This window comes from Chiloscyllium punctatum, chromosome 15 (genome assembly GCF_047496795.1).
Source record: "Chiloscyllium punctatum isolate Juve2018m chromosome 15, sChiPun1.3, whole genome shotgun sequence".
Lineage (NCBI taxonomy): Eukaryota > Metazoa > Chordata > Chondrichthyes > Orectolobiformes > Hemiscylliidae > Chiloscyllium > Chiloscyllium punctatum.
The window spans coordinates 46,994,701-47,021,716 of NC_092753.1; the positions used below are offsets into that span (position 1 = coordinate 46,994,701).

At 39.4% G+C, this 27,016-nt stretch overlaps 1 protein-coding gene across 1 annotated transcript in view; it reads right to left on the minus strand.

Moving 5' to 3' along the window:
- Positions 1–18,159: 18,159 nt before the first annotated feature.
- gap43 (growth associated protein 43) overlaps positions 18,160–27,016 on the minus strand; it is a 266,790-nt gene continuing 257,933 nt past the window's right edge. The window contains exon 3 of the mRNA XM_072585053.1: positions 18,160–25,437. Coding sequence (XP_072441154.1) covers positions 25,349–25,437 — 89 coding nt within the window. The 3' untranslated portion in view covers positions 18,160–25,348. The remainder of the gene's footprint in view (positions 25,438–27,016) is intronic.

Sequence of the window (27,016 nt, forward strand, 5' to 3'; positions counted from 1 at the left end):
TACTTAATCTTTAATTAGAGACAGAGGTAAAATTGAACAATTCAGTGATTTAGCCAAGTTTTCATCTTTGTGATGACTTTGGTAACAGTGGGGCTTGACTTCCAGTGTACTGTCTACTGAGTCATGACAGCAGAGACCAAACTTTCATGCTGTATTTGACATGTGGTCTCACCATGCCTTGTACTGCTGAAACATAGCTTCTTTACTTTTGTATTTGATACCTCTTGCAATAAAGTATAATTAACGTGATTCTAATTAATCTTCTTTATTAAGTGCTATAACTAGATACTAACACTTGTGATTCATGCTCTAGAACATCTAGATCCCTCTTGACATCAGAATTCTGCAGTCATTCTCTAATGAAGTAACGCCTGCTTTTTCATTTTTCCTGCCAAAGTAAACAGCTTCATATGTTCATATTTTATAATTCATATGCCAGATTCTTGCCTTTTCTCACTTGGTTAAAAATCACACAACACCAGGTTGAACTGTGTATATTTGTGTGCAAACTCCTCCTTCACAATATTCTTTCCTACTTATCTTGGTATCATCTATGAATTTATCTACTGTGCCTTTGCTCTCCTCAAAACGGCACTTAATGTAAATTTTGAAAAGTTGAAAGCCCAGCACAGATCCCTATACAGTTCCACATGTTACATCTTGCTGACCAAAGAAGGTCCTATTTACACATACACTCTGTTTTCTGCTAGACTGCAAATTAATCTATTCATGCTAATGTATTGTCCCCATATTGTGAACTTCTATTTTCCACAATAACTTTTGCTGTGGCACCTTTATCCAAGTAAAATGCATCTACACGGTCCCCTTTATCCACAATACATATTATACCTTCAAAGAAGTCTGATAAGTTAGTTAAACATTACAGCCCTATCATATAACTGGGTTGACAGTTCCTCATGGCCTTAAGTTTCTCTAAGTGCCCAGTTATGACCATTGAATGATTGATTCCAATACCTTTCCCCAATAGACATCAAACTATTTGACTTTGAGTTTGATTCATTGTTGTCACATGGACCGAGATACAGTGAAAGGTGTTGTTTTTACAGGCAGATCACACTACAGAGGAACCTCGATTATCCGAAGGACACAAGCAGGGAGTATTTTGTTTGGTTAATTGAATGCTGGATTATCGATGCTGGATAATATAGTTAGCCACGCATCGGGATCTTGCGATCTTCTTTGGATGATCTGAAGTTCAGTTAACTGAATGTCAGATAATCGAAGTTCCTCTGTATACAATGTGCATTAGGGTAGCAGAACAGAGTGCAGAATACAGTGTTACACCTGCAGAGAAGGGGCAGAGAAAAAGATCAACGTTAACATTTGAGAAGTCCATTCAAAAGTCTGGTAACAGCAGAGGAAGAAGCTATTCTTGGATCTGTTTGTACATGTATTCAAACTTTTATATTGTCTGCCCAAGGGAAGAGGGTGGGAAAATGTATAACCAGAATGGGAGGGGTTTTTGATTTTGTTGGTTATTTTCCTGAGGCAGTGGGTAGTGTAGATGGAATCAATGGATGGAAGGCTGGTTTCTATGATGTACTGGGCTGTGTTCATGACTCGCTGTAGTTTCTTGCAGTTTTGGGAATAGCAGTTGACACACTACACTGTGATGCATCTAGATAGGACATTTTCTATGTTGCATCTGTAAATATTGACGGTAGTTTTCTGTTTTCTGTCTTCCTCTCTTCTGGAATATGAGACTGATGTTCACTCCTTTACAATCTGATGGAACCTTTCCAGAATCGAGAGAACACCTCACCTTCCGCCTTTGGACCCTCCAACCACATGGCATCAATGTCGATTTTACCAGTTTTCTCATCTCCTGCTTTCCCCCCCCCCCCCCCCCTCCCCACCACCACCACCACTCCCACCACACCACCAACATTCAAATTTCTAATGAAGCGCTTATGCCTGAAGCATCGATTCTCCTGCTCTTCAGATGCTGTCTGACCTGCTGTGCTTTTCCAGCATCATATTTTTCTACTCTGATCTCCAGCATCTGCAGTCCTCACTTTCTCCAAGTACCTGCATTAACCTATTTGATTGCTATATTTGATACGTTGTGTTATTGGTTAGTCTTTCCATGGATCATTACACAGCCAATATCGGGTCACTCATCCTTGAGGTGGATTCCTCCAAATTCTTTGTAAGCATGCACAATGTGTCTGGGGAAATACCTGCCAGTCCACTGCACATTTTAGCTGTGGATTTTATTGAGGTCTGAGCAATGTGAGAATAAATGAGACAAAAATTGCATGAGACATACAGCAAGGCCTATTTCAATGTTGGGTGCAAATTGCCGCAACCTTTAATTTCGCTCTGGTCATTGGGGCAGGATGTTCTCTAGGCAATGGCAAATTACCTACAAGAGGGACTATTGCTTTTAATAACTTTATTAAATGCATACCTCCCCTGCCAAAAGAAAACTTAATGCTGAGAATTCTTGACATGGAGTTTAGACGTGGAGTTTACCTGGCAATGTCAGCTCACTGTTGACTACAAAGACTTCCCTGTTGCTTATGAGAGAACAGCTTCTCAGGTCACAGGCAATGGACACCAGCCACATGCACCCCCTACTCCATGGACATTAGCTTCCTATAATTGCCAGCTTCTCAGTATCCTCATGGCATCTCTCTCTGATCCATTTGCAGGACACTCAGGAAGTCCAGACCTGCTTTGCATGTCACACCAGCAACTAGAATTGAAAGGTTGGTGTGTAATAAAAAGCATCCAGCAAACAGTTGGACCAGACTGCTTCTCAGGGCTGCTCACTTTGTTTTAGCACTTAGTTACATTGTATCAACCTGTACATATCCATGCCTTGCCTTATCTTGTTATCTTGCCTTATGTTGTGCCATTGCGTTTTACTGCACTGGTGCTTCAGCTAAATCTTAAAGACTATCAGTACTGTGGCATTGATGTGCTCTTCTGTGCATACACAAAGATAGCCTATTTATCAGTAAAGATCTGTCCCTGATGGTTGAGGAAAGTGGAATATCATTCTACATAGCACACTAAAAGTATACGCTCACTACTGTATGGTAAACACACTGTACATTTATTCAACAAGTGGCCATGTCATAAGTGGACGGGGTCTACCCCCTAGTCCAGTGAAGTAGGGAGTGTGGTCAGTCAAAAGGCCCTGGTTCTATCAGTCATGGTCACACTTGACATCCAGCCCAGGGGCTTGGAACACCACTGGTTGTAGATATCCAGTCAGAAAAAACACCCCTCCACAGCTACCTTCTGTCTTCTATGACTAAACCAATTTTGTATCCAACTTACCAACTAACCGCAGATCCCATATGATTTAATTTTCTGGAGCAGCCTACCATTGGAGAACTTGTCAAATGTTTTAATAAAATCCATGTAGACAGCAGTCATTATCGTACCCTCCTCAGTCATCTTTGTCACTTGCACAAAAAACTCAATAGAATTTGTGAGATACGATCTCCCTGCATAAAGCCATGCTGACTGGCCCTAATAAGTCCATTCTTTTCCAATGCAAGTAAATCCTGTCCCGAGGAATCTTCTCCAATATAAGTCCAGATCGATCCCTATACTGGCCTATAGTTTCCTAGATTGCACCTATTATCCCTCTTAAACAAAGGAATGACATTGGCTATTCTCTAGTCTTCTGCAAACTTGCCTGTGGCTAAAAAGAATACAAAGGTCTCTGTCAAAGCCCCAGCAAATGTATCCCTTGTTTCCTTGTCTCCTTCCTTGCTGTCCTTGGAAAAAGGAAAACAGAATCTGGTTTGCATTTCAACTGAACAGCTGCTTTCAACATCTATGTGACTGGCTCTTTCTCGCAAGTGATGGGTCACCAGTGTGTATTCTCTCAGTTGGAACAGTGACCAGTGTCATCTGTACAAGTTCATTTAGTTTCCTGATGATGAGCTCAGTGCTGCAGCCCATGCAGGAACATAATTGGCATTCTCCAGTTACAGGGTATCATTAACTGCATACATTTTACGTTGAGAGGGAGTGGTTGATAATATACAGTGAGATATTCTGTTTGGCCTTAGTGTGAGAAACCCTCCATGAAACTCAGCAAGAATAATATTCAACTAAAAAAACAAAAGACTTAGTCCTGTGTTACTAAATTGTCATTTTTTTGCATTGCATTATAAGATAAAAATATTATCTAATTCATAATCTCTTAAAGTAATGAAGCTCAGCAATGTTCATGAGATATTAGTATTATTTGAATAAGATATGATAAATTCTTTCATAAATGTTCAAGTCGTCATTTGATATTTTAAATAAGCAAAAAGCTTGAAATGTTTTGGTACATTTAATTTAATACGTTTAACTCTAAACTATAGAAATTGTAGATACAGGATTAAAACTTTTCTCCAACTTTAAACAAACATTTCAAAAATTCTTTGTCGAATTAAGTATACAATAACTTTAGCTGACAGGAATTAAACAGATTAGAATTAAACAGTGGAGATGTATCACTGGTAGTAGTTTCACTGAACAAATATGTCAATAGGGATCCACTTCATTAAAAGCAAACTGTGGCAGCAATCTACCTCATACAAATTCAAACAGAACAGCAGAGGGCTCTGACAAAATCAGACAAGTAATGACTGATGCATTTATATCATTGAAAACAGGTTAACAGATCTTTTATGGAGCATGGATTTCAGTGACATCCAAACACTCTAAGATATATTCAGGTGACTATAAGGAAGTCCAGACCTGCTTTGCATGTCACACCAGCAACTAGAATTGAAAGGTTGGTGTGTAATAAAAAGCATCCAGCAAACAGTTGGACCAGACTGCTTCTCAGGTAAGGCTAATCATGCATTACCTTTGTTCTGTAGACACTTAATTCATAATTTGTTCATCTTAAACTAGCCAAAGAGCAGGTATTTGCTTTGAGGTTCGCGTATCTCCTGTGGTGTCAACACTTCTAACCATCCAACTCATTTCTCTGTGTTGGTATTTGGCAGGTTAAATACCAGCTCAGAACTACTGTAAAAAATACTACAACTGTTTTCCTGAAAGAATCCATATAGTCATTGTAATGGCCAGCCTCTTCCTCCAAGACTTCCCTATAATATGAAAGAAGAGCTTGCTCAGACCGCATATCGCCAATTCATCTCAAGAAAAAGTGTTGCTCTTCAGAATCAGAGAAATACACATCACGAGCAGACAGCACAGCGGCTCAGTGGTTAGTACTGCTGCCTCACAGAGCCGGGGACCCAGGTTCTATTTCACCTTTGGGTGAATGTCTGTGTGGAGTTTGCACGTTTTCCCTACATCTCTGTGTGTTTCCTCTGGTTGCTCCTGTTTCCTCCAACAGTCCAAAGATGTGTAGATTAGGTGTATTAGCCACGGTAAATTATCCATACTGTCCAGAGATAGGTGGATTAGCCATGGGAATTGCAGGATTATGGGATATGGGGTCGGTCTGGGTGAACTGCTCTTTGGAAGGGCAATGGCCCTCCTTTCACATTGTAGAGATTTTACCAACCTTTATTAAGTTGGGTTTTTAGTTCACTTTGGATCGTGTTCAAACATTGTTCTCCTATTTGTCTGTCTATTATACCATTAAGGTACAGTAGTTTGTGTTTAGAGAGGTGTCAACAGGAGGAATGAGATTTCCTTCAACCCCAGTGATGATAGAAAAGTAGGCAAAAGTGAGTCAAGAGTGCAGATGCTGGAGATTAGAGCCAAAAGTACATTCCTGATGATAGAAAAGTATTGAGTGAACCTGTCTGAGAGACGGTATTATATATTCCCTGAGAATTGTGTTGGTAACACAGTCTGGAGTTACCTTGACAACTTTTGTGAGGTGAGTAAGTCTTTTTCTGCATTTTCCGATAGACCTTGAGGTAAATGCATTATTTGTACATCCATACAGACAACCTCGAATACTCTTGAGCCCAGGAAGCATGAGTAGGAGACAGAGGGGCATGGATTCACTGAAAAAATCCAGCCATCTTCCAGTTACTGAGGCTCTTGATTCTATTAACTTCCTACTAGAAAGTGGTGCTATCCTTTAAATTACTGTAGTCAATATTGCAACAAAAAAAAATAATTTCCTTCAGCTCAGTCATGATGAATGAAAGGAGTGTTTTGTTCTGATATCTTAGCCATAGATAGTGTGGTTCCTGAGAGTAGAAATGTGGGTATAAAGGATCATTCCTTCTGAGATATCTAACAAAATGAGAGCTACAGCATTTGAAGAGCAACAGGGATATAACAGGAGATTGCTCTACAAACAGCTGCTGATATTCAGGTCAACCGGGCTCTTTTTGTGCCATAATGAATCAATGATACTGAACATTATTTTAACTTTTCTAGCCTGTATTATTTACATTTAGGGAGTTCTCAGCTTCTCCATCTTATTCAGAATTTGTATCCTAAGCTTGCCCTGTTAAGAAACAGGCAGCAAAAAAACTATCTGGCCATTACATTTAGCTACAAAATTATCTTTGCTTTTACAAGATATAATCCCCAACTCAAAATTGATTGAGCATCGCATCAAACTTCTCGTGCAGCATGGAGTTTCACAAAGTCTCTTTCTCATTTAATAAGCAACCATAAATAACATAGTATTTCTATATTTATATGAGGCATTCTTTGATATACACTGCTCAAGTGAACAAAAAATCCAAAATTCTATTCCAAGAATAAAGCTAATCCTTTCTGCCCCCTATTAAATCATCACGTACTTTTCCTGGAATGACTTACCAGAATGGAAACCTAATTAATCAATATAATTTCTTGGAATTCAGACCAATTTTTTTTCTGAATATGGAACAAGTTGGCTTGTCCTTTTGAATTTTCAAATAAATGGTTCAATTGGAACAGCTTTTTTTTCTGCAATCTAAAATGTGTTTCTCAGGCTTTGAGCTTTGCATTTAAACATCTGACCACTCGAATTGAAATAAGAACTGAACCAGTCACAGACTAACATTAAGTACAGTTTATTTCTTACCTAGCCAAAATTTGCAACAATGCGTTGGAGAAACTGACTTCAAATTTTTGGTTTAGTTGACAGTTAAACCTGTGGATTTGTAACTCCAGAAGATGCTAGAACGTATTAAATTATCTCTACTAGAAGTAGTAAATTTGGTGTCCAGTTGATCAGTTTCTACCTAGTTATCATTGTGGTTCTGGTAAAAGCCTTTGCATGACTTTATTTAACATGGGGACTTGGGGCATAGCCATTGTCTGCATGATCTGGTTGAATTGGCGATCAGATTGCACTGATATGCCCAACCATGATGGCTGGCACCACCTTTCTGCTGCAGCTTTATTCTACTTGAGTAGCCAGTGAGATTTACAATCTTCCTTTGCTTGTCCTGCTATTGATAACTTTATTTGGCAACTCCTCCCTGACCTAGCTGGTGATCCTGCAAGGAGAAAATAACTCCGGGCAGCATTGCACAAAGAGATTGTCAGAAACCATATCCATATTGTGGTGGATGAGCTTAGAGCATTGATCAGTATGTGGGATTATGATATTGTTGTAACCACTGAGATAGTTGAAGAAAGGAGATAGACAAATGTTGGATAACTATTGGTCTGTTAGCTTAACTTCTGATGTGGAGAAAATGCTTTAATCTATCATCAAGGCAGAAATAATGAGACAACTGGGTAGTTGTCCCATTCAGGAAGATGCAGCAAGGATTCGTGAAGGGTAGGTCATATTTAAATAATTTACTGGGATTGTTTGAGGACATTACGAGGGTAGTGGACAATGGGGAGCTGGTGGATGTGGTATATCTAGATTTCTAGAAGGTAGTCCCCAAGGTGCCATGCTGCATAAGATAAAGATGCATGCCATTATAGGTAATGTATTAGCCTAGATACAAGACTGATCAACTAACAGAAAGCAAAGAGTAGGGATAAATGGGTGTTTTGGTATTTGGCAATCAGTGGCTAGTGGTGTGCCTCAAAGATCAGTGTTGGGACCACAATTCTTTACAATTTACAAGGATGATTTAGAGTTTGGGACCAAGTGTTGTGTGTCAAAGTTTGCAGATGACACTAAGATGTTTAGTAGAGCAAAGTGTGCAGAGGACACCGAAAGTGTGAAGAGGGATACATATAGGTTGAATGAAAAATGGTTTGGCAGATGGAGTTCAATGTTAGTTAATTTGAGGTAATCTATTTTGATAGTAATAACAGCAAAATGAAATGTCATTTAAATTGTGAAAATTTGCAGCATACCACTGTGCAGAGGGACCTGAGTGTCCTTGTGCATGAATTACAAGTTGGTTCTCATGTGGAGCAGATAATCAAGAAGGCAAATGGAATATTGTCCTTCATTACTAGAGGATTTGAAGATTAAAGGGAGGTTATGCTGCAGCTAGACAGGGTGCTGGTGAGACAATACCTGGGGTATTATGTACATCTTTGGTCACCTTTGTTGATAAAGGACAGGGTGCTGAGGAGGTTCACTAGGTTGATTCCAGACCTGAGAAGGTTGGCGTACGAGAAGAGACTGAGTAGTCCGGGACGAGACTCAGTGGAACTTAGAAGTAGGGGGGATGATCTTATTGAAACATAAAATTATGAAGGGAATTAACAAGGTAGGAGCAGGGAAGTTGTTTCTACTGGCGAGTGAAACTAAAACTAGGGGGCGTAGCCTCAAAAATAAAGGGGAGCAGATTTCAGACTGAGTTGAGGAGGAACTTCTTCACCCAAAGAGTTGTGAATCTGTGGAATTCCCTGCCCTGTGAAGCAGTTGAGGCTACCTCATTGTATGTTTTTTTAAGAAAAGTAGATTTTTGAACAGTAAAGGAATTTAGGGTTATGTTTAGGGAAGGTGGTGCTGAGTCCATGAAAAGATTCGCTGTAATCTTACTGAATGGTGTAGCAGGCTGGAGGAACCAGATGGCCTATTCCTGCTCCTAATTTTCCTGTTGTTCTGTTCTTATGAAACATGGGTGAAGGCAGGACCATACTGGCAGCTGAACATTCTAGGGTATAGAACTTTCTAGCATGATGGGAAGGATATAAGAGAGTTGGGGCATTTCACTATTGATTAAGGAGACAGTCACTGCAGTTCATAAGGGAGAAAGTCTTATAAGGTTCTTCAAATGTGGCCATTTGGGTAGAGATGGGGAAGTGCTAGACTTGATCCAAGAGAATGAAGCCAGTCAAATAGTTGAAGCGTCAGTCAGTGAATATTTTGAGGGTAGTGACCGTAACACTATAAGTTTCAAAACCATTACTGAAAGGAACAAGGACATTGCAGAAGTCAAATGTCTAATTTGGGGGAAAGCAAATTTCAATACCATTGAACAGAATCTAGCAAACATAGACTCGGTGTAGCTACTTGCAGGCAAATCTATATTTGAAGAGTAGGAGTCCTTAAAAAGTCTTTAAATAGTGAGAGTTCAGGACCAGCCTGTCCTTCTAAGAGTGAAGACCAAGGTAGCAAGTCCAGGGAACCCTGAATGTCAAGGGATATTGAGAGTTTGATAAAGAAGAAGAAGGAAGCATCTCTGAGGTACAGGGCATTGAAAACCAGAGAGGCCCTCCAGAACTATAGAGTTATGAGGTGCTTAAAAAAGAAATAAGGACTGCAAGGTGTGGCCATGAAATAAGGATAGGATTAAGGAAAACCCCAAGGGCATTCTACAAATACAGTGTGTTAAGAGTAAGATTACCAAGACAAGAGTAGGGTCTATTAGAGACCAGAGGGGCAATCTGTGCATAGGGCCAGAACACACAGATATAGTCTTATATTAACATTTTTCATCTGTACTCACACAGGGGAAATACATGGTAACTGTAGATTTTATCTAGGATGGTGAGGTTCCAGAACATGTTAGGGTTAATGAAGAGGAGATATCAGGTGTTAGTGAGCATAAAGGTGCATGAATACCCAGGGACTGATGAAATGTAATCCATGTCACTATTGGAGGCAACAAAGGAGATTGCTTGGGCCCTGTTATGGACCAGATCAAACCCCCTTGAAATGTATTAAGAAGATAGCCAAGACCCTAACTTTTACTTATTTTAAAGTTACGTGTAAGGTGTTGCATTCCAGATGCAATTTGATTGGGCAAACTACTTGACTTTAAGCAAAACACACTTTAATTTTACACTACAATTAAAATACAGACAAAATAAGAATAAAAGAAAATAATTTTCCTAACTGTAACTCCATTGAAATGCTTAACAAAATAATATATGTATTAACTATTAATTAACTGTTCTGTCATAGTAGTAGTATTTCATAAACACATCCTTGGCAAAAGTAAATTCAGTAAAATAGATTGTCTCTCATGCAATTCTAGCAACAGGAAGAGAACCCCAGCCTTTAAAGTCATAGAGTTTTTTTTAGATTAGATTACTTACAGTGTGGAAACAGGCCCTTCGGCCCAACAAGTCCACACCGACCTGCCGAAGCGCAACCCACCCATACCCCCACATTTACCCCTTCACCTAACACTACGGGCAATTTAGCATGGGCAATTCACCTGACCTGCACATCTTTGGGCTGTGGGAGGAAACCGGAGCACCCGGAGGAAACCCACGCAGACACAGGGAGAACGTGCAAACTCCACACAGTCAGTCGCCTGAGGTGGGAATTGAACCCGGGTCTCTGGTGCTGTGAGGCAGCAGTGCTAACCACTGTGCCACCGTGCCGCCCCATTGTAGAGACATACAGCACAGAAAGAGACCCTTCGGTCCAACTCATCTATGCTGACCAGATATCACAACGCAATCTAGTCCACCTGAGAGCACCCGGCCCATATCCCTCCAAACCCTTCCTATTCATATATCCATCCAGATGCCTTTTCAATATTGCAATTGTACCAGCCTCCACCACTTCCTCTGGCAGCTCATTCCATACATGAACCATCCTCTGAGTGAAAGTGTTGCCCTTTAGGTCTCTTTTATCTCTTTCCCCTCTCACCCTCAACCCATGCCATCTAGTTCTGGACTCCCCAACCCCAGGGAAGAGAATTTGTCTATTTATCCTTTCTATGCCCCTCATGATTTTATAAACCTCCATAAGATCAGCCCTCAGCCTCCAACGCTCCAGGGAAATAAGTCCTAGCCTATTAATCCACTCCCTACAGCTCGAATCATCCAACACTGGCAATATCCATGTAAATCTTTTCTGAAGTGTTTCAAGTTTCACAACATCCTTCCAATAGGAAGGAAATCAGAATTGCATGCAATATTTTTAAAATGGCCTAACCAATGTCCTGTACAGCCACAACATGACCTCCCAACCCTCAATACTCTGACCAATAAAAGAAAGCATACCATATGCCTTCCTCACTATCCTATCTACTTGCAATTCCACTTTCAAGGAGCTATGAACCTGCACTCCAAAGTTACTTTGTTCAGCAACACTCTCTGGGACCTTATCATTAAGTGCATACGTCCTGCTAAGATTTGCTTTCCCAAAATGCAGCACTTTACATTTATCTAAATTAAATTCCATCTGCCACTTCTCAGCCCATTGGCCCATCTGATCAAGATCTAGTTGTAATCTGAGATAACCTTCTTCGCTGTCCACTGTACCTCCAATTTTGGTGTCATCTGCAAACTTACTAACTATTCCTCTTGTGCTCACATCCAAATCATGTATATAAATGATGACACATAGTGAACGCAGCACCGATCCTTGTGGCACTCCACTGGTCACAGGCTTCCAGTATGAAAAATAATCCTCCACTACCACCCTCTGTCTTCTACCTTTGAGCCATTACTATATCCAATTGGCTAGTTCTCCCTGTATTCCATGAGATCTAACCTTGCTAACCAGTCTCCCATGGGGGACCTTGTTGAACGTCTTACTGAAGTCCATACAGATCATGTCCACAACTCTGCCCTCATCAATCCTCTTTGTTACTTCCTCAAAGAACTTTTATCAAGTTTGTGAGACGTGATTTCCCATGTACAAAGCCATGTTGACTATCCCTGATCAGCCCTTGCCTTTCCAAATACATGTACATCCTGTCCCTCAGGATTCCCTCCAACAACATGCCCACCATCGACATCAGGCTCACTGGTCTATTGTTCCCTGGCTTGTCCTTACCACCCTTCTTAAACAGTGGCACCATGTTTGCCAACCTCTAGTCTTCCGGCACCTCACCTGTGACTATCGATGATACAAATATCTCAGTATGAGGCCCAGCAATCACTTCTGTAGCTTCCCACAGAGTTCTAGGGTACAGCTGATCAGGTCCTAGGGATTTATCCACATTTATGCGTTTCAAGACATCCAGCACTTCCTCCTCTGTAATACGGACAATTTGCAAGATGTCACCATCCATTTCCCTACATTCAATATCTTCCATTTCCTTTTTCACAGTAAATACTGATGCAAAATACTCGTTTAGTACCTCCCCCATTTTTTGCGGGTCCACACAAAGGCCGCCTTGCTAATCTTTGAGGGGCCCTATTCTCTCCCTAGTTACCCTTCTGTCCTTAATATATTTGTAAAAACCCTTTGGATTCTCCTTAACTCTATTTGCCAAAGCTCTCTCATCTCCACTTTTTGCCCTCCTGATTTCCCTCTTAAGTATACTCCTACTGTCTTTATACTCTTCTAAGGAGTCATTTGATCTATCTTTTCTATACCTGACAATATGCTTCCTTCTTTTTCTTAAATAAACCCTCAATTTCTTTCGTCATCCAGCATTCCCTATACCTACCAGCCTTTCCTTTCACCCTGACAGGAATATACTGCTCTGCACTCTATTTATCTCATTTCTGAAGGCTTCCCATTTCCAGCTGTCCCTTTACCTGTGAACATCGGCCTGCAGTCAGCTTTTGAAAGTTCTTGCCTAATATTGTCAAAATTCGCCTTCCTCCAAGTTAGAACTTCAACTTTTAGATCCAGTCTATCCTTTTCCATCATTATTTTAAAACTAATAGAATTATGGTCGCTGGCCCAAAAGTGCTCCCCCATTGACACTTCAGTCACCTGCCCTGCCTTATTTCCCAAGAGTAGGTCACGTTTTACACCTTCTCTAGTCGGTACATTCAAACTTTTAGATCCAGTCTATCCTTTTCCATCATTATTTTAAAACTAATAGAATTATGGTCGCTGGCCCAAAAGTGCTCCCCCATTGACACTTCAGTCACCTGCCCTGCCTTATTTCCCAAGAGTAGGTCACGTTTTACACCTTCTCTAGTCGGTACATTCAAACAGCAAAGACAGTAACTGCACCGGTTCACTTCTGTGTCTGTTAGCTGTGGGGTTTCTTTCTCTCTCTCTCTCTCTCTCTCTCTCTCCTGCACTGACCTCACTATGTGTTGCCTTTGTCTGTTCCTCCCTTTTAACAGTGCCATTGTTTTGACTTTTTTTGTCTTCAAAGTTCCAAAAATTTTAGCTGAAACAGAGAGAGGTAAAACAGCTTCCATATCCACCTTCAAGATCCCAGCAACTGCACAAAGCTTAAATTAAAAATCCTGATTCCCTGTGTGTTTAACTCCACCCATTCATGCAGCTTCTGTTGTTTCAATGTAAAAAGAAATACCAAGACTTTACTAGCTGTTTACTTTATTGTCTCTGAGCAGTCTGCTCATCACCTTTGTCTCAACCTTTCTTCATTGAAGTTAAGAAAAAATACATTTCTTAAGGCCATTCTATTGTCACAGCCCTGGCAGAGATATTTCATACTTAACTGGCCACAGAGAAAGTGCTACATAACTGCAAGAAAGCTAATGTTGTTACTTGTTCAAGAGGGGCAACAGGGATGTGCTAGATAATTACAGACCAATTAATCTGATATCAGTGGTATGGTAATTTTTGGAAAATTCAGTGGGTCAGTATTACTCAACACTTGGGAATGCAAGGATAGTCAGCATGGATTTGTCTGATGAATTAATTTGAGCTCTTTGAAGAGTTGACTAAACATATTGATGAGGGCAGTACAGTTGCTGTGATTCACATGGATTTCTATAAAGCCTTTGACAAGGTCCCACATAGAATGTTGGTGACCATACAGAGGTTTATAAATCATGAGGGGAATGGACAGGGTAATTAGACAAGGTCCTTTTCCCATGGTGGGTGAGTCCAAAACTAGTGGACATAGGTTTAAGGTGAGAGGCAAAAGGTTTAAAAGGGACTTAAGGAGCAATGTTTTCAGGCAGAGGGTTGTTTGAGTATGGAAGGAGCTGCCAGAGGAACTAATAGAGGCTGCTACAATTTAAAAGGCCATCTGGATGGCCAAATGAATAGGAAGGGTTTAGAGGGATATGAGCCAAATGCTGGCAAATAGGACTAGATTAATTAGGATATCTGGTCGGCATGGACGAGTTGGACCAAAGGGTCTGTTTCCATGCTGTACACCTCTATCACTCTATATGAGCCTATTGGATCCAAGGCAAGTTCGCACACTGAATTCAAGAATAGCTTGCAAAAGTTTGGCAAAGGGTGATGGTGCAGGGTTGTTCTTGTGATTGGAAGCCTGTGACCACTGGTGTACTACAATGATCAGTCCTGGAACCCTTGCTGTTTCTTATGAACATGAACGACTTCAATGTGAATGTTGAAGGTATAACTAGTAAATTTGTAGGTGACATGAAAATTGGCGGTGTTGTTAATAGGAAGGAGGGTGATCTCTGGCTACATTCTGATGTTTATCAGTTAGTAAATTTGAATTAAATCCTGCTAAGTGTAAGAGGATACATTTTGGAAGGTCTAATAAGGGAAAGATTGATACAATAAATGGTTGGTCCCTTGGGAATATTGAAGAACAAAGGGACCTTGTATACAAGTCCATAGATTTCTCAAGGTGTCAGCACAGTTCAATGTGGAGATGAAGAAGGCATTCAGGATGCTTGCTTTCATTAGCTGGGGATGTAGAATATAGGAGTAGGTAAGTCACATTCAACTTTATAAAACATTGGGTAGACCACAGACGGAATGGTATGTGTTGTTCTGGTCACTAACGTATCAGAAGGAAGTGATTTCACTGGAGAGACTACAGAGGAGATTCACCAGGTTATTGCCTGGGAGAGAAGGTCTTAGTTATGAGAAGATACTGGATAGGGCTGGGTTTGTTTTCTTTGGAGCAGAGGAGGTCAAGGGGGAATCTCCTCCACTTCCCGCTCCTCCGCCCTTGAGCCCTGCGACTCCACCCGCCACCAGGACAGAACCCCACTGGTCCTCACCTACCGCCCCACCAACCTCAATATACAGAGTATCATCCGCCGTCATTTCCGCCACCTCCAAACAGACCCCACAACCAGAGATATATTTCCCTCCCCTCCCCAATCAGTTTTCCGAAAAGATCACTCCCTCCGTGACTCCCTCGTCAGGTCCACATCCCCCACCAACCCAACCTCCACTCCCGGCACCTTCCCCTGCAACCGCAAGAAATGCAAAACTTGCACCACACCTCCCCCCTTACTTCCCTCCAAGGCCCCAAGGGATCCTTCCATATCCACCACAAATTCACCTGCACCTCCACACACATCATTTATTGCATCCGCTGCACCCAATGTGGCCTCCTCTATATTGAGGAGACAGGCCGCCTACTTGCGGAACGTTTCAGAGAACACCTCTGGGACACCCGGACCAACCAACCCAACCACCCCGTGGCTCAACACTTCAACTCCCCCTCCCACTCCACCAAGGACATGCAGGTCCTTGGACTCCTCCATCGCCAGACCATAGCAACACGACGGTTGGTGGAAGAACGCCTCATCTTCCACCTAGGAACCCTCCAACCACAATGGATGAACTCAAGTTTCTCCAGTTTCCTCATTTCCCCTCCCCATCCCCCCACCTTGTCTCAGTCAAATGCCTCAAACTCAGCACCGCTTTCCTAACCTGCAATCTTCTTCCTGACCTCTTCGCCCCCACCCCCACTCCGGCCTATCACCCTCACCTTGACCTCCTTCCACCTATCACATTTCCAACGCCCCTCCCCCAAGTCCCTCCTCCCTACCTTTTATCTTAGCCTGCTGGACACACTTTCCTCATTCCTGAAGAACGGCTCATGCCCGAAACGTCGATTCTCCTGCTCCTTGGATGCTGCCTGACCTGCTGCGCTTTTCCAGCAACACATTTTCAGCTCTGATCTCCAGCATCTGCAGTCCTCACTTTCTCCTCATATGCCTTATTGACCACTCTACTGACCCGTGTTGTCACCTTCAGGGAACAATGTGGCCGAACACCCAGATCTCTTTGTATATCAATTTTCCCCAGAATGTTTCCAATTACTGTACAATTCGCTCTGGAATTGCACCTTCCAAAATGCATCACCTCACAATTGCCAGAATTGAACTCTATCTGCCATTTCTCTGCTCAACTCTCCAATCTATCTATATTCTGCTGTATTCTCTGACAGTCGCCTTCACTATCTGCTACTCCACCAATCTTAGTGTCATCTGCAAAATTGCTATTGAGGCAACCTCCACCTTCCTCCAAATCATTTATGTATATCACAAACAACAGTGGTCCCAGCACAGATTCCTGTGGGACCCCACTGGTCACAGGTCTCCATTTTGAGAAGCTCCCTTCCACTACTACTCTGTCTCCTGTTGCCCAACCAGTTCTCTATCCATCAACTAGAACACCCTGGACCCCATGCAGCTTCCCCTTTTTATCAGCCTACCGTGGGAACCTTATCAAATACCTTTCTAAAGTCCATGTATATGACATCTACATCCCTTCCCTCATCAATCAACTTTGTCACTCCTTCAAAGAATTCTATTAGGTTTGTAATACCTGACCTTCCCTGCATAAAACCATGCTGCCTATCATTGATAAGCCCATTTTCTCCCACAGGGTTTACATTCTATCCCTTAGTATCTTCTCCAGTAGCTTTCCAACCACTGATGTCAGGCTCACAGGTCTGTAATTAACTGGATTATTCCTGCTACCCTTCTTAACATTAGCAATTCTCCAGTCCTCTGGGACCTCCTCTGTTTTCATGGATGCTGCAAAGATATCTGTTAAAGCCCCAGTTATTTCCTCTCTCACTTCCCTCAGCAACCTGGGACAGATCCCATCTGGACCTGGGGATTTGTCCACCAGGTAGTGAAGGCAAGTACTCACACAACATTTAAGAAGGGCAGCATGGTGGCACAGTGGTTGGCACTGCTACCTTACAGTGCCAGAGACCCAGGTTCAATTCCTGCCTCAGGCAACTGCCTGTGTGGAGTTTGCACGTTCTCCCCATGTCTGTGTGGGTTTCCTCCGGGTGCTCCGGTTTCCTCCCACAGTCCAAAAGTGTGCAAATTAGGTGAATTGGCCATGCTAAATTGCCCATAGTGTTAGGGACAGGGGTAAATGTAGGGGAATGGGTCTGGGTAGGTTGCTATTCAGAGGGTCAGCGTGAACTTGTTGGGCCAAAGGGCCTGTTTCCACACTGTAAGTAATCTAATCTAAGAATCTGGACAAGTACTTAAAATGCCAAGGTATAGTAGGTTATGGACAAGTAAATGCATTAGAATAGCCTTGTGTTTGTTGGTTGGCCAAAGGGCCTCTTTCTATGCTGTGTCACTGTTTGACATGAATGGAATCTGACTGAACTATGTTCACTTTTCCCTTAATGATCGTTTACATTGAGATTACTAATTAAACCTAATTACACACACAAGATCAAAAATAGCTCTGCTGTTGGTTGTTTGTGGCATGACCCTTGACTCTTGACGCTCAGTTGAGGTTGGACTTAGAACTGCATGCCCTGTTCTCAATCTGTGGTGAAAGCTGCCAGGAGAGATGCACAACAGTTCCCTGTAGTTTACAATTACCTCATCAAGTCATGAAAACACTCCCTGAGAGAAGGGGTGGTTAGCACAGTAATCTCTGAATGACCATCCCTGAATCACTTAAATTGATCAAGGCCTTCCTGGGTTATCAGGTTTCATGGAAGAAGCTCCTCCTACTGCATAGTTATTTTAGTGACTCTGGCAAGTTCCTGACAGGCTTAGAGATCTGGTCCAAGGTACAAAAATCCAGATATTGGTAATCTTGCATTAACATTATAAATGTTGTTATCAAGTAATAAATGATAGTGCTACCACAGCCATTTCTCCATTTTATTTCCTGTACTTTATACTAAAGTTTAGACTAAATTTACTGACAATATCATTACACTCTCTGTGACAATCCAGCATTTGTGTGCGTGCGCATTTTAACGTTTTAAGAAGTTACACGTGAAAAGGAAACACCAAAGACTCAAATTTTGTGAAGACTGGTGACTTTTATTTTTTTTTCATTCTCCCCACTGTCTCTCTGACATTTTGTGAAAAAAAGGCAGGCCACATTCTGCATCAGCCATCTTAGATGCCACACCAATTACACACACTCACAAATTCAGAATATTATTACTGCTGAGTAAAAATAATTTACCAGTCCAAAAATACCAGCAATCAAGCACTACAGAACATCACAAGGACTCAACAGCACCAAGCAAGTAGATCAGGATTGCGTAAGGCAGTGGCCAATCAAGTAGGCAGGAAGGCAATTAAAAAAAATGCATTGTAAGGCTGAAAGAAATGTATGCTTCCAACTACAAACTTCATGCTCTGTGGATGGGTAACATTTAACACACCAAGAATTGTACTTTGTCTGAGATTTCACTTTCACAAATAATTAACATTGGAGTTCATCACAGTCAATTCGATTTACTAAAATCTGTGCACTTCGACTTTCACTTTATTATATTCATTAATCACCAAATTTTCACTAATTTGATTTGCATATTCTTGAAGTCCAATTAGCACCATATGTGGATTCTAAATATCAACCAGTGAGTGGAAGGGTTTCAATGTAGTATAATTACATTCTACAAATACACAATTAAAGAGACAAAAGATAAAGAAGACAACATGACATATAAGGTGGCTAATGATGGCTTCCACATCTCATTTCATTACTTTAGACCCACTACATATACAAGGAGGAAAACCAAATGAAAATGGACCTTTGCAATTGCACCACCAACAGGTTTTAACTGTTGGAGTTTTGTTTTCTGGCAAGATAGTTGGAAATATACATGCAGCCTTTTAAAAACATTTTAGCCGAAGCATCAAATAGTTCCAAGTCAAAAGTACAGCTCTAGCAAATACAACATTAGTACAGTTTGAAACCTATGACCAGCATGCATAAAGAATCTGGACACTCCCTTAGCACAGTTAAAAAAGATAGTGACCGAGAGTTCTAAACCAATTAAAACAGGCCTGCATGTGTCCCCGTTTTTTAAAAAAAAAATCCCTCCCCAACAAGAAGTAATTTTTGTTCAGCAGTCATCTGCATTCAATGGCCTGTTTCACCAATCTCACTACTCTTGCCACATGTCTGGTAGCGAGTGGAGCCTTTACTAAGCAATTACATACTAACATGGTTAATGGTTGCATACTAATAACTGTAGTGGTCCCCTTTGCTCTGTTTTGATGAGTAAAACCTGCAAATTGCTACTTAGACTAATAGGAAATATATGTGCTACAAAATACACCCACTTCTAATAATCTAACCATGGAAAAATTCAGTCTTGGTGAGGATTAAGAGACCACCTGATTAAAATTGGAAGGTAGTCACTTAATAATTACAGGTTTCTTTTGTATTTAGTTCTTGCTAGCTCTGTAACTATATCATTCTAAGAAGACATAAAATGCAATAGTTTTTGGTCTGGCAAAAGCTTTGTGAACTATCCAAATGGCAAGGCATAACATGCTCACATCGATAATTACGAGTACATTGATACAGCATTATAAAAAGTCTCTTCAAGAACACTATTAAATGTTTCCTGTGATTTGTGTTTATCTCAAAAATGGTAGGTTAAAAACATCTTTTTTTAAATAACAATGTTGTTGCTTGGTATGACATTTGAAATCACATTCTACTTTGTGTATGTGTTAACTGCTTTTACCCTGGGGCCAAGAACATTATTAAAACAGGTTGAATTTCTTGTTAATTCAATCCCCTATTAACTCCAATTAGTGACAACAGTGTTCAACAAGTAACCTTGCAGGACAATCAAGCAAAAGGCAATTAAGTTCTCGTATTATGAACAACTGTCTTCTCTGAGGCAGCTATAAGACTGAGTAATAGTGAGCATTGAAAATATCCAAGTAGATGACATTATTTTGCCCAAGGACACAATAAAGCAAATGTCATCCTGCTAAAGGTCTGACATATACTGAAGTGAAAATGATTGCTTGCAGTGAAAGCTTTTGGTGGTATGTATGAAACAGATATAATGATTTCGTGTGATCTGCCTACATGCTGAGGTACAATACACTTGCTATTATATCAAAAAATCTATCTGTGCTAAGATTAACAAAGTGTTTATAACTTACCTATGTTACCAAGATAAGAAAAGTAGAATGTTTTGTGCCTTCAAGACTTCTCACGTTAACTTCTATATTTCTTATAGAAGATTAAGTAGATATTAACAATTTGTTGGCCTAAAATAGGCTTTTCTTTTCGAGAGGGCTTGTTTCATTTTTAATACATGTTTCAAATGGTACAATTGCTGCACAAAACAATTGTGTTTAGATATTGGTATAATAGAAAAGTGGAACTGTTTCAAAAAGTTTGACAATCTAATCAAAGTGACAGGCTAGTTATTCCAGAAAAGGATACTAGCTTTGCAACTGGACAATATGGTGATAACTTTGGTTGTATTCATGGCACACAATTACCATCAACGTAGAAAATACTAATTCAGATTTACCTATGTTCAAATTTGCAGAAATCAAAGAATGGACCGGTAGCAAAAAAATTTCATGAAAAACTTGCAACTGAGAAGATGTCCAACTACTATGTCAGGTAAAAACTATTGGTTGCCAATGTGCATCATTGATAATATGATTCCAGAGTGTGATATTAACAATATGAAATGTCACATAATTTAATAATAATCTACAGAGAAACTGGATGAAGTGGTTTTTAATGTTCTAATTATATTCTAATTAGATGTCCAATTTTATTATAACATTGTTTGCAATTCATTTCCAATTTAGCACTATTTTGTGACGTTATGTCCATCCCATAGTTTGCAACGCCAAATATAGATTGACTTATTTTTGTGCTTAATACAATAACTTAGCATCAGTTAAGTATTGAACTAAGTCATGATATCTAGTGAAGTTCGTTATCTGCCTGAGTCGTACTGAACTGCAAGTAAATGAATGTGGTCCTATGTAAATCTGAAACGATTAAATTAAATCACTTAGTTGAAAGTTGAAAATTTAGACAGTAAGGTAATTGACACAGCTTTGCAAGAACTGCATTATTATCATGGCACTTACTAGAGAAGGAACTATTAACTGAAAGAATCTACCTCTCAAGCATTTGCTTTAGAACTTCATTCATGACAGGAGAGTTAGCATCAGTTTGTCACCTTGCAAATAAGTAGATTTAGAATTCTTCTTACATTATCTGCTGGTATTTTACTTTAAGTGGAAATGGGAATATCTTTAAGTTTCTTTTCTGCAGTGGTGCAGAGACTTCAGGCATACGTGACCAATCTGGTGGGGAAAGCTCTCTCTCACCACCAGCGTCACTTCATCTAGTGCTTCTAGACCTTCTCTGCAAAGGAATGTTCTGAAGAAGATATGCAACACTGCAGACTGCTATTGAGACAGCTGTGATGGTGAAGAGACTGCCTTGCATCTCATTCTAGACATGCACCCTTGGATAGGAGGTCTGGAGAAAGTTGCACTTCTATTTATCAAGGTTCATCCTAAGCAGCTCCTTGACACTAGACTCTATTCTACAATTTGTTACCAGGGCGCACACGAAGACAAACATCAACTGCAGCGAGAGGACCAATTACTGAGTGAAGGATACTTTCTGTTTTGCCTGAAGGTTGTTGGTTGTCCAGTGCAAAGAGTTATCCTTGACAAATTGTTGTAATCTGGCACATTCCAAGGTCCAGGACTACGTTCGAAGGGATGCACAAGATCTTGGGCCAGTCACCACAAGGACACAGCTGCAAAGGCCATAGTTGACTGAGGGGCTGGTAACATAGAGAACTCCTTTGGGTATATGCTTGTCAATGAATGCATGGACCAAATGTCTTGCAATTGGATTGAGGTACCTAATCGTGCAACTTGTTCAATGAGGAAAAAAAAATCTATTTTGTTTCATTTTCCACAACATCCAATTTGAAATAATTTGGAATGTACATTGTGAAGAAATACGTTTAGACCAAGTTCTGTTGCAAATCCATGGCATTAACAATCATGTTGTTAATCAAGTTCCTTTTAAATAAGTTGTACTTTGATTTCCATTTCCAATTCATTCAATACTTTTAACACTAACTAAACAAGCCTGAATTATTGTTATTTTCATCTAAGTACTTACAAGAATATATTCAATCTGGAAAATTGAATCCTTGATTTCCTGTCATTGAATAAGGCAGGATTTAAAATGAACTGCTAGTTGCTGTCTATTTTAGTAGTGAACACTTAGGTTTTTCAGGATCTCAAAATATAATGTGGAAACTACTAAGTCTGTAGTTATGTTTAAGTTGAATGATCATCAAAACCTATGTTTTATATCATGCCATTATAGGTTGTTTAACAAAATTATTTTCTTTAGTACTTTTTAAAGCTTATGTATTTTAAAATCTGGAAAAGGCAAGCTTTCATTTTATTATCTGTAAACTGTGAAAGTGACATGGTAGTGTTTGCCATCACATTTTGCCATAACCTGAGAGCTCAGTGACAACAGCTGTCAGAGAATTACACACAAGGGATCAGACCAATTTCAGTGAAATGGAAAGGCACATTATACAAAGATTCACATTTATTGTTAGTTAGTATAAGTTCATTATTTGAATAACATAGGGACCTCTTTTTTTTTCATGCACAAGCTGTAACTAGAGTAAATATTAACAAGAAGCTGCACACATTTATTAACTGGCTTATCCCCTGCAACTATCTCTTTTTTAAAAAAAAATGTACTGAATGCGTAAGTGACACATCAGCCAGAAATGTCACAGTTACATTCACAATTATATAGTAAGATATTGTAGCTAAACCAAACTTTTTTGTAGAAAATGGTCGTTGAAGTTAACTTTCAAATGGGGGAAAAAAAATCATCCTGAATATAATCAATAGGTATTCATTAACATGCACTCTTCTTCTAATTTAATAGTTCAAATCCTTAGGAAGTCTGAATTGTTTCACATTAATAACTTAATTTTCATTTTTGATTTCTACTTAGGACTTTTTTGAATCCATTCCACATTATTAGCATGAATAAAGTAAAAGGAATTATTTAAGGATTTTGTTTGGTTAACTATTTTCATATTTTGTTATCATTATCTGCTTTGTGATGCATAACTGCTACGGTGCACTTTTCCAACCTGTTTTAAAACAACCCTTTTTTATTAAAGAGAATCCACATCGATATGAGACTTTCTACCTCGCACAAATGTAATATTCTATTTAAGTTGTCAAAAATCCTCATTTAATCAATATTATCAAGGTTTGCAGATAGCAGTGTGGATCAAGTCTGAAAGTGTAAAATTTTGATAATTGTTATGAAACATTTTTTCATAATGTGATTTTTTTTTCTAAATTGTTATGATAAATTTTATGGTGGCCATTTCCACTGGTTCATCCGTCATCAACAACCCTGTCAGGCAGTTCCAATCTTGTATTTTTGTAAGTACGTTTTTGTGGTTTGAGAGGTCAAACAAAATGGAATGATTTGTGACTAACTTTGTCTTAGATACTGACATCATTTTAGATTTCAGGCATTGCAGTGACCTCTGGCAGTTTCTTTAAAGGTGAAAAAAAAACCTTACTCATTAAATGAATGTAATGTTTGTGAAAGGAAGAGCAGCTCCCTCCCTTTCTCTAGCTGCCCATTTCCAGAACAATGCTCTTGCTAGTTCTGATTTGGAGATGCCGGTGTTGGACTGGGGTGTACAAAGTTAAAAATAGCACAACATCAGGTTATAGTCCAACAGGTTTAATTGGAAGCACACTAGCTTTCGGAGCGACACTCCTTCATCAAGTGATTGTTCAATTAAACCTGTTGGACTATAACCTGGTGTTGTGAATTTTAACTTGCTAGTTCCTTTATGCATGCTGCATGGAATGATGAATGTGTCTTTGGAATGGCATGAGGACCTGAACTTAAGGCAGCAAGTGAATACGTTTCCTCTCAATAATATTACTTGACAGTTTCCACAGAAGTTAGCACTGTTGTAAATGAAATGCTTATTTTTCTCTTCTCTTCCTGAAGGTTTACTAAATTATAGAGTTGGAATTAGAAACCTCTTTCGGATTCATGAGATTTAACAGCAGAGAACAATCCTTCCATACATTTGTGCCCTTGATGACACTTGAATTCAAGTGTCACACAAAATATAGTCCTTTGTAAAATTGTGAATCTCTGTCAATGAATAAAATGTGCTACTCTGAAATCACATGCTTTTTGATTGGTATTTGATGCACAGAGGCAATAAGTATATGCAAAATGAGGTATAACCCATAAAAATCAGAAAATACATACACCCCAATGCAAAATAGTCAACTTGTCCAAGTGTTGAATTCTGCCCTGACCTATTAGCTGTCTTTTCTTTCTTTTTCTATCTGCTCCCACAATTTTCATACAACCTTTAAGTTTTTGTGCAGTATTTCCTCTTATGAAATACAAATAGAGTGGGAATGTTAGCCTTTGCCATTAATATTAGAGGGTTTTTTTTGCAATTCACAGCTAAATAATGAAGGTCATCTGCAGACATCTTCTGAACTGACAAAAAGATTGCAGCAAAATGTAGGACAGCACAGAACAGGAAGAGGAATATTCAAGTCAGTTAATCACAAAATTTTATAGTCACAAACTATCGTTTGATAGCAATTAAATGATCAATGCATAATGTCATTCTGCTAAAAGTCATGCAACAAACATATGTCATCAGCATAATTCTGTATAACGTTGAGGCAGTGACATAATCAAATATACATGAATCATTACATAAACTGAAAGGAGGCTTAATTAGTTAGATTGCAATTAAACATTTGTTATTTGAATCAATTAGATGGAGATTGTGTTTAAAATAAATAACCCCAAGGTTGGGATCTCAATGAGGCCTTACCCACCAATAATTGGCACTTTGCTTTATTCTCAAAACAAATGTATATTCATTCCCATCACATTTAAAGGATACCATTTTCACTTACATTTTTACTTCTTAAAATAACATTGCATACAGTGAAACAGAGAGCCAGAGAAAATTTGTACAGTGCAAGAATTCCAAATGATGGTCATCAAACTGCCAGAACAACACCAAGAACATTTAAATTAAGCCACACTGTTTGACTGGAAAACTTTCCCGCCTTTAGCCATATGGGGAATGGTCCACACATCAAAGGGGAGAGAGTAGCTGGGGCTAGGGACCTTGCATCTTCAGGCATTTTCCTCGGTGGCCTTCTTTTCATCATCTTTAACTTCTTCATGTTGGGCACTTTCAGAAGGTTTACTTTCATCTGCAGAATCTAGAAAAGGGCAAATGTATTATGAAAAAGTCATACATGACAATTAAACATGTTTACAGTATGTGATCAAAATGTCGGGGGGGGGAAATAATACCCTGTTCTATTTTCCTGTGTCCAAATGGTTCGTTGATTGTGTGAGAGACAAGTCTTTGACAATCAATTAACAGTAACAGCTAAATATTATGCTCATTTATATCTTATTGCTGTCTGATTATATGTAGAATTTGTTAAAGTTACCATCGGGTACTCTCTCATTTAACCTGAGAGTCACCACACCTCCAGTGAAGGGAAAGGCTGAGAAGGAGGGTCCTTCCTGTTTATCTCAGCTGGTGTGGGGATTGAACCCTCTCCTGTTGGCATCACTGCATTGCAAACCAGTCATCCAGTCAACTGAGGCCCAATTTAAAAATTAATCTCTAGCTGTAGAAAGTTGATCTAAAGATTAAAGCTACTTTAAAGCCATATTTTGTCTTCCCATCACAAATTCTTTCACTTGACACCAACCTTTTTTTACTTTGCTATTTGTTCACTCTTTTTCCCATTCTTGGAGTCATATTTGACTTCGGCTCAAACTTTTATTTCCATTTTCTCTCCATCACAATAATCTAGTGTTGCTTCATAAATATTGCTTGCCGATTAGTCATTGTAATCCTCGTTCATGCTTTTAAATTTCCAGGCTCAATAATTCCAAAGCTCTCTGACTGGCATCTCACCTTCAACCTTATTAATGTAAGCTCATTTAAATCTCTGCATTCTATGCTGAACTAGCTACTAATCAAGAATGATATCCATGCACTCAGTCTTAAAATGTAAACTACAACAATATATAAAAATTCCTCTGTCATTGTCTTTAAATCTATAACATCATTCAGTGATACATTTCTGTTCAACTTCTCATTTTAAATTCAAAATTCCATTGTCAAAGCATCGCTCCATTAACCTGTCTTCAATATTTGGTAAACTTCAACTCTGCAAAATAGTATTATCCATTTCTAACTTCCCTTATCACCCCCTGATCTTGTTGATCAATATTGCAATCCCTGAATTCTTCAATTGACAACTCCTTGCCAATTCAAATTCCTACCTCTTTACAATCTCACCACCCCTATATCCCTCCCAAAACGCTAGATTTCAGCAAACCTGCCACTATTAACCCAACATTGACAGCCATGTTCCCAGTCATCTAGGCTTTTAAGCTTTGGAATTTTTTTGAGCCTTGAACATTATCACTCCCCTCTTCGCTCCACCTTTTTAATATGCTTCTTAGCAGTTATCTAAAAGATTAAATTTTGGTTAGTTTTCTTACTCATTTCTGGTTCAGTGTCAGAGTTTAGAGTATCTGGTTGGATTCCTTGAATAGGCATATCCAATATCAGTTATAATTCAACAAACTATCCTGGTCAATTCAGAATATTTTCTCCTGTTTGAACTTGTATGAAAGTAAGCATTGCAATGTCTCTACTTTGTTACAATAGATTGCATCTTCTATTAATGATTTGGAGATTAATGATTAATCTTCTATTAAAGTATACATAATTCAGTAAACTGAAAAATGCCATAAAAGAATATGAAGTGAACC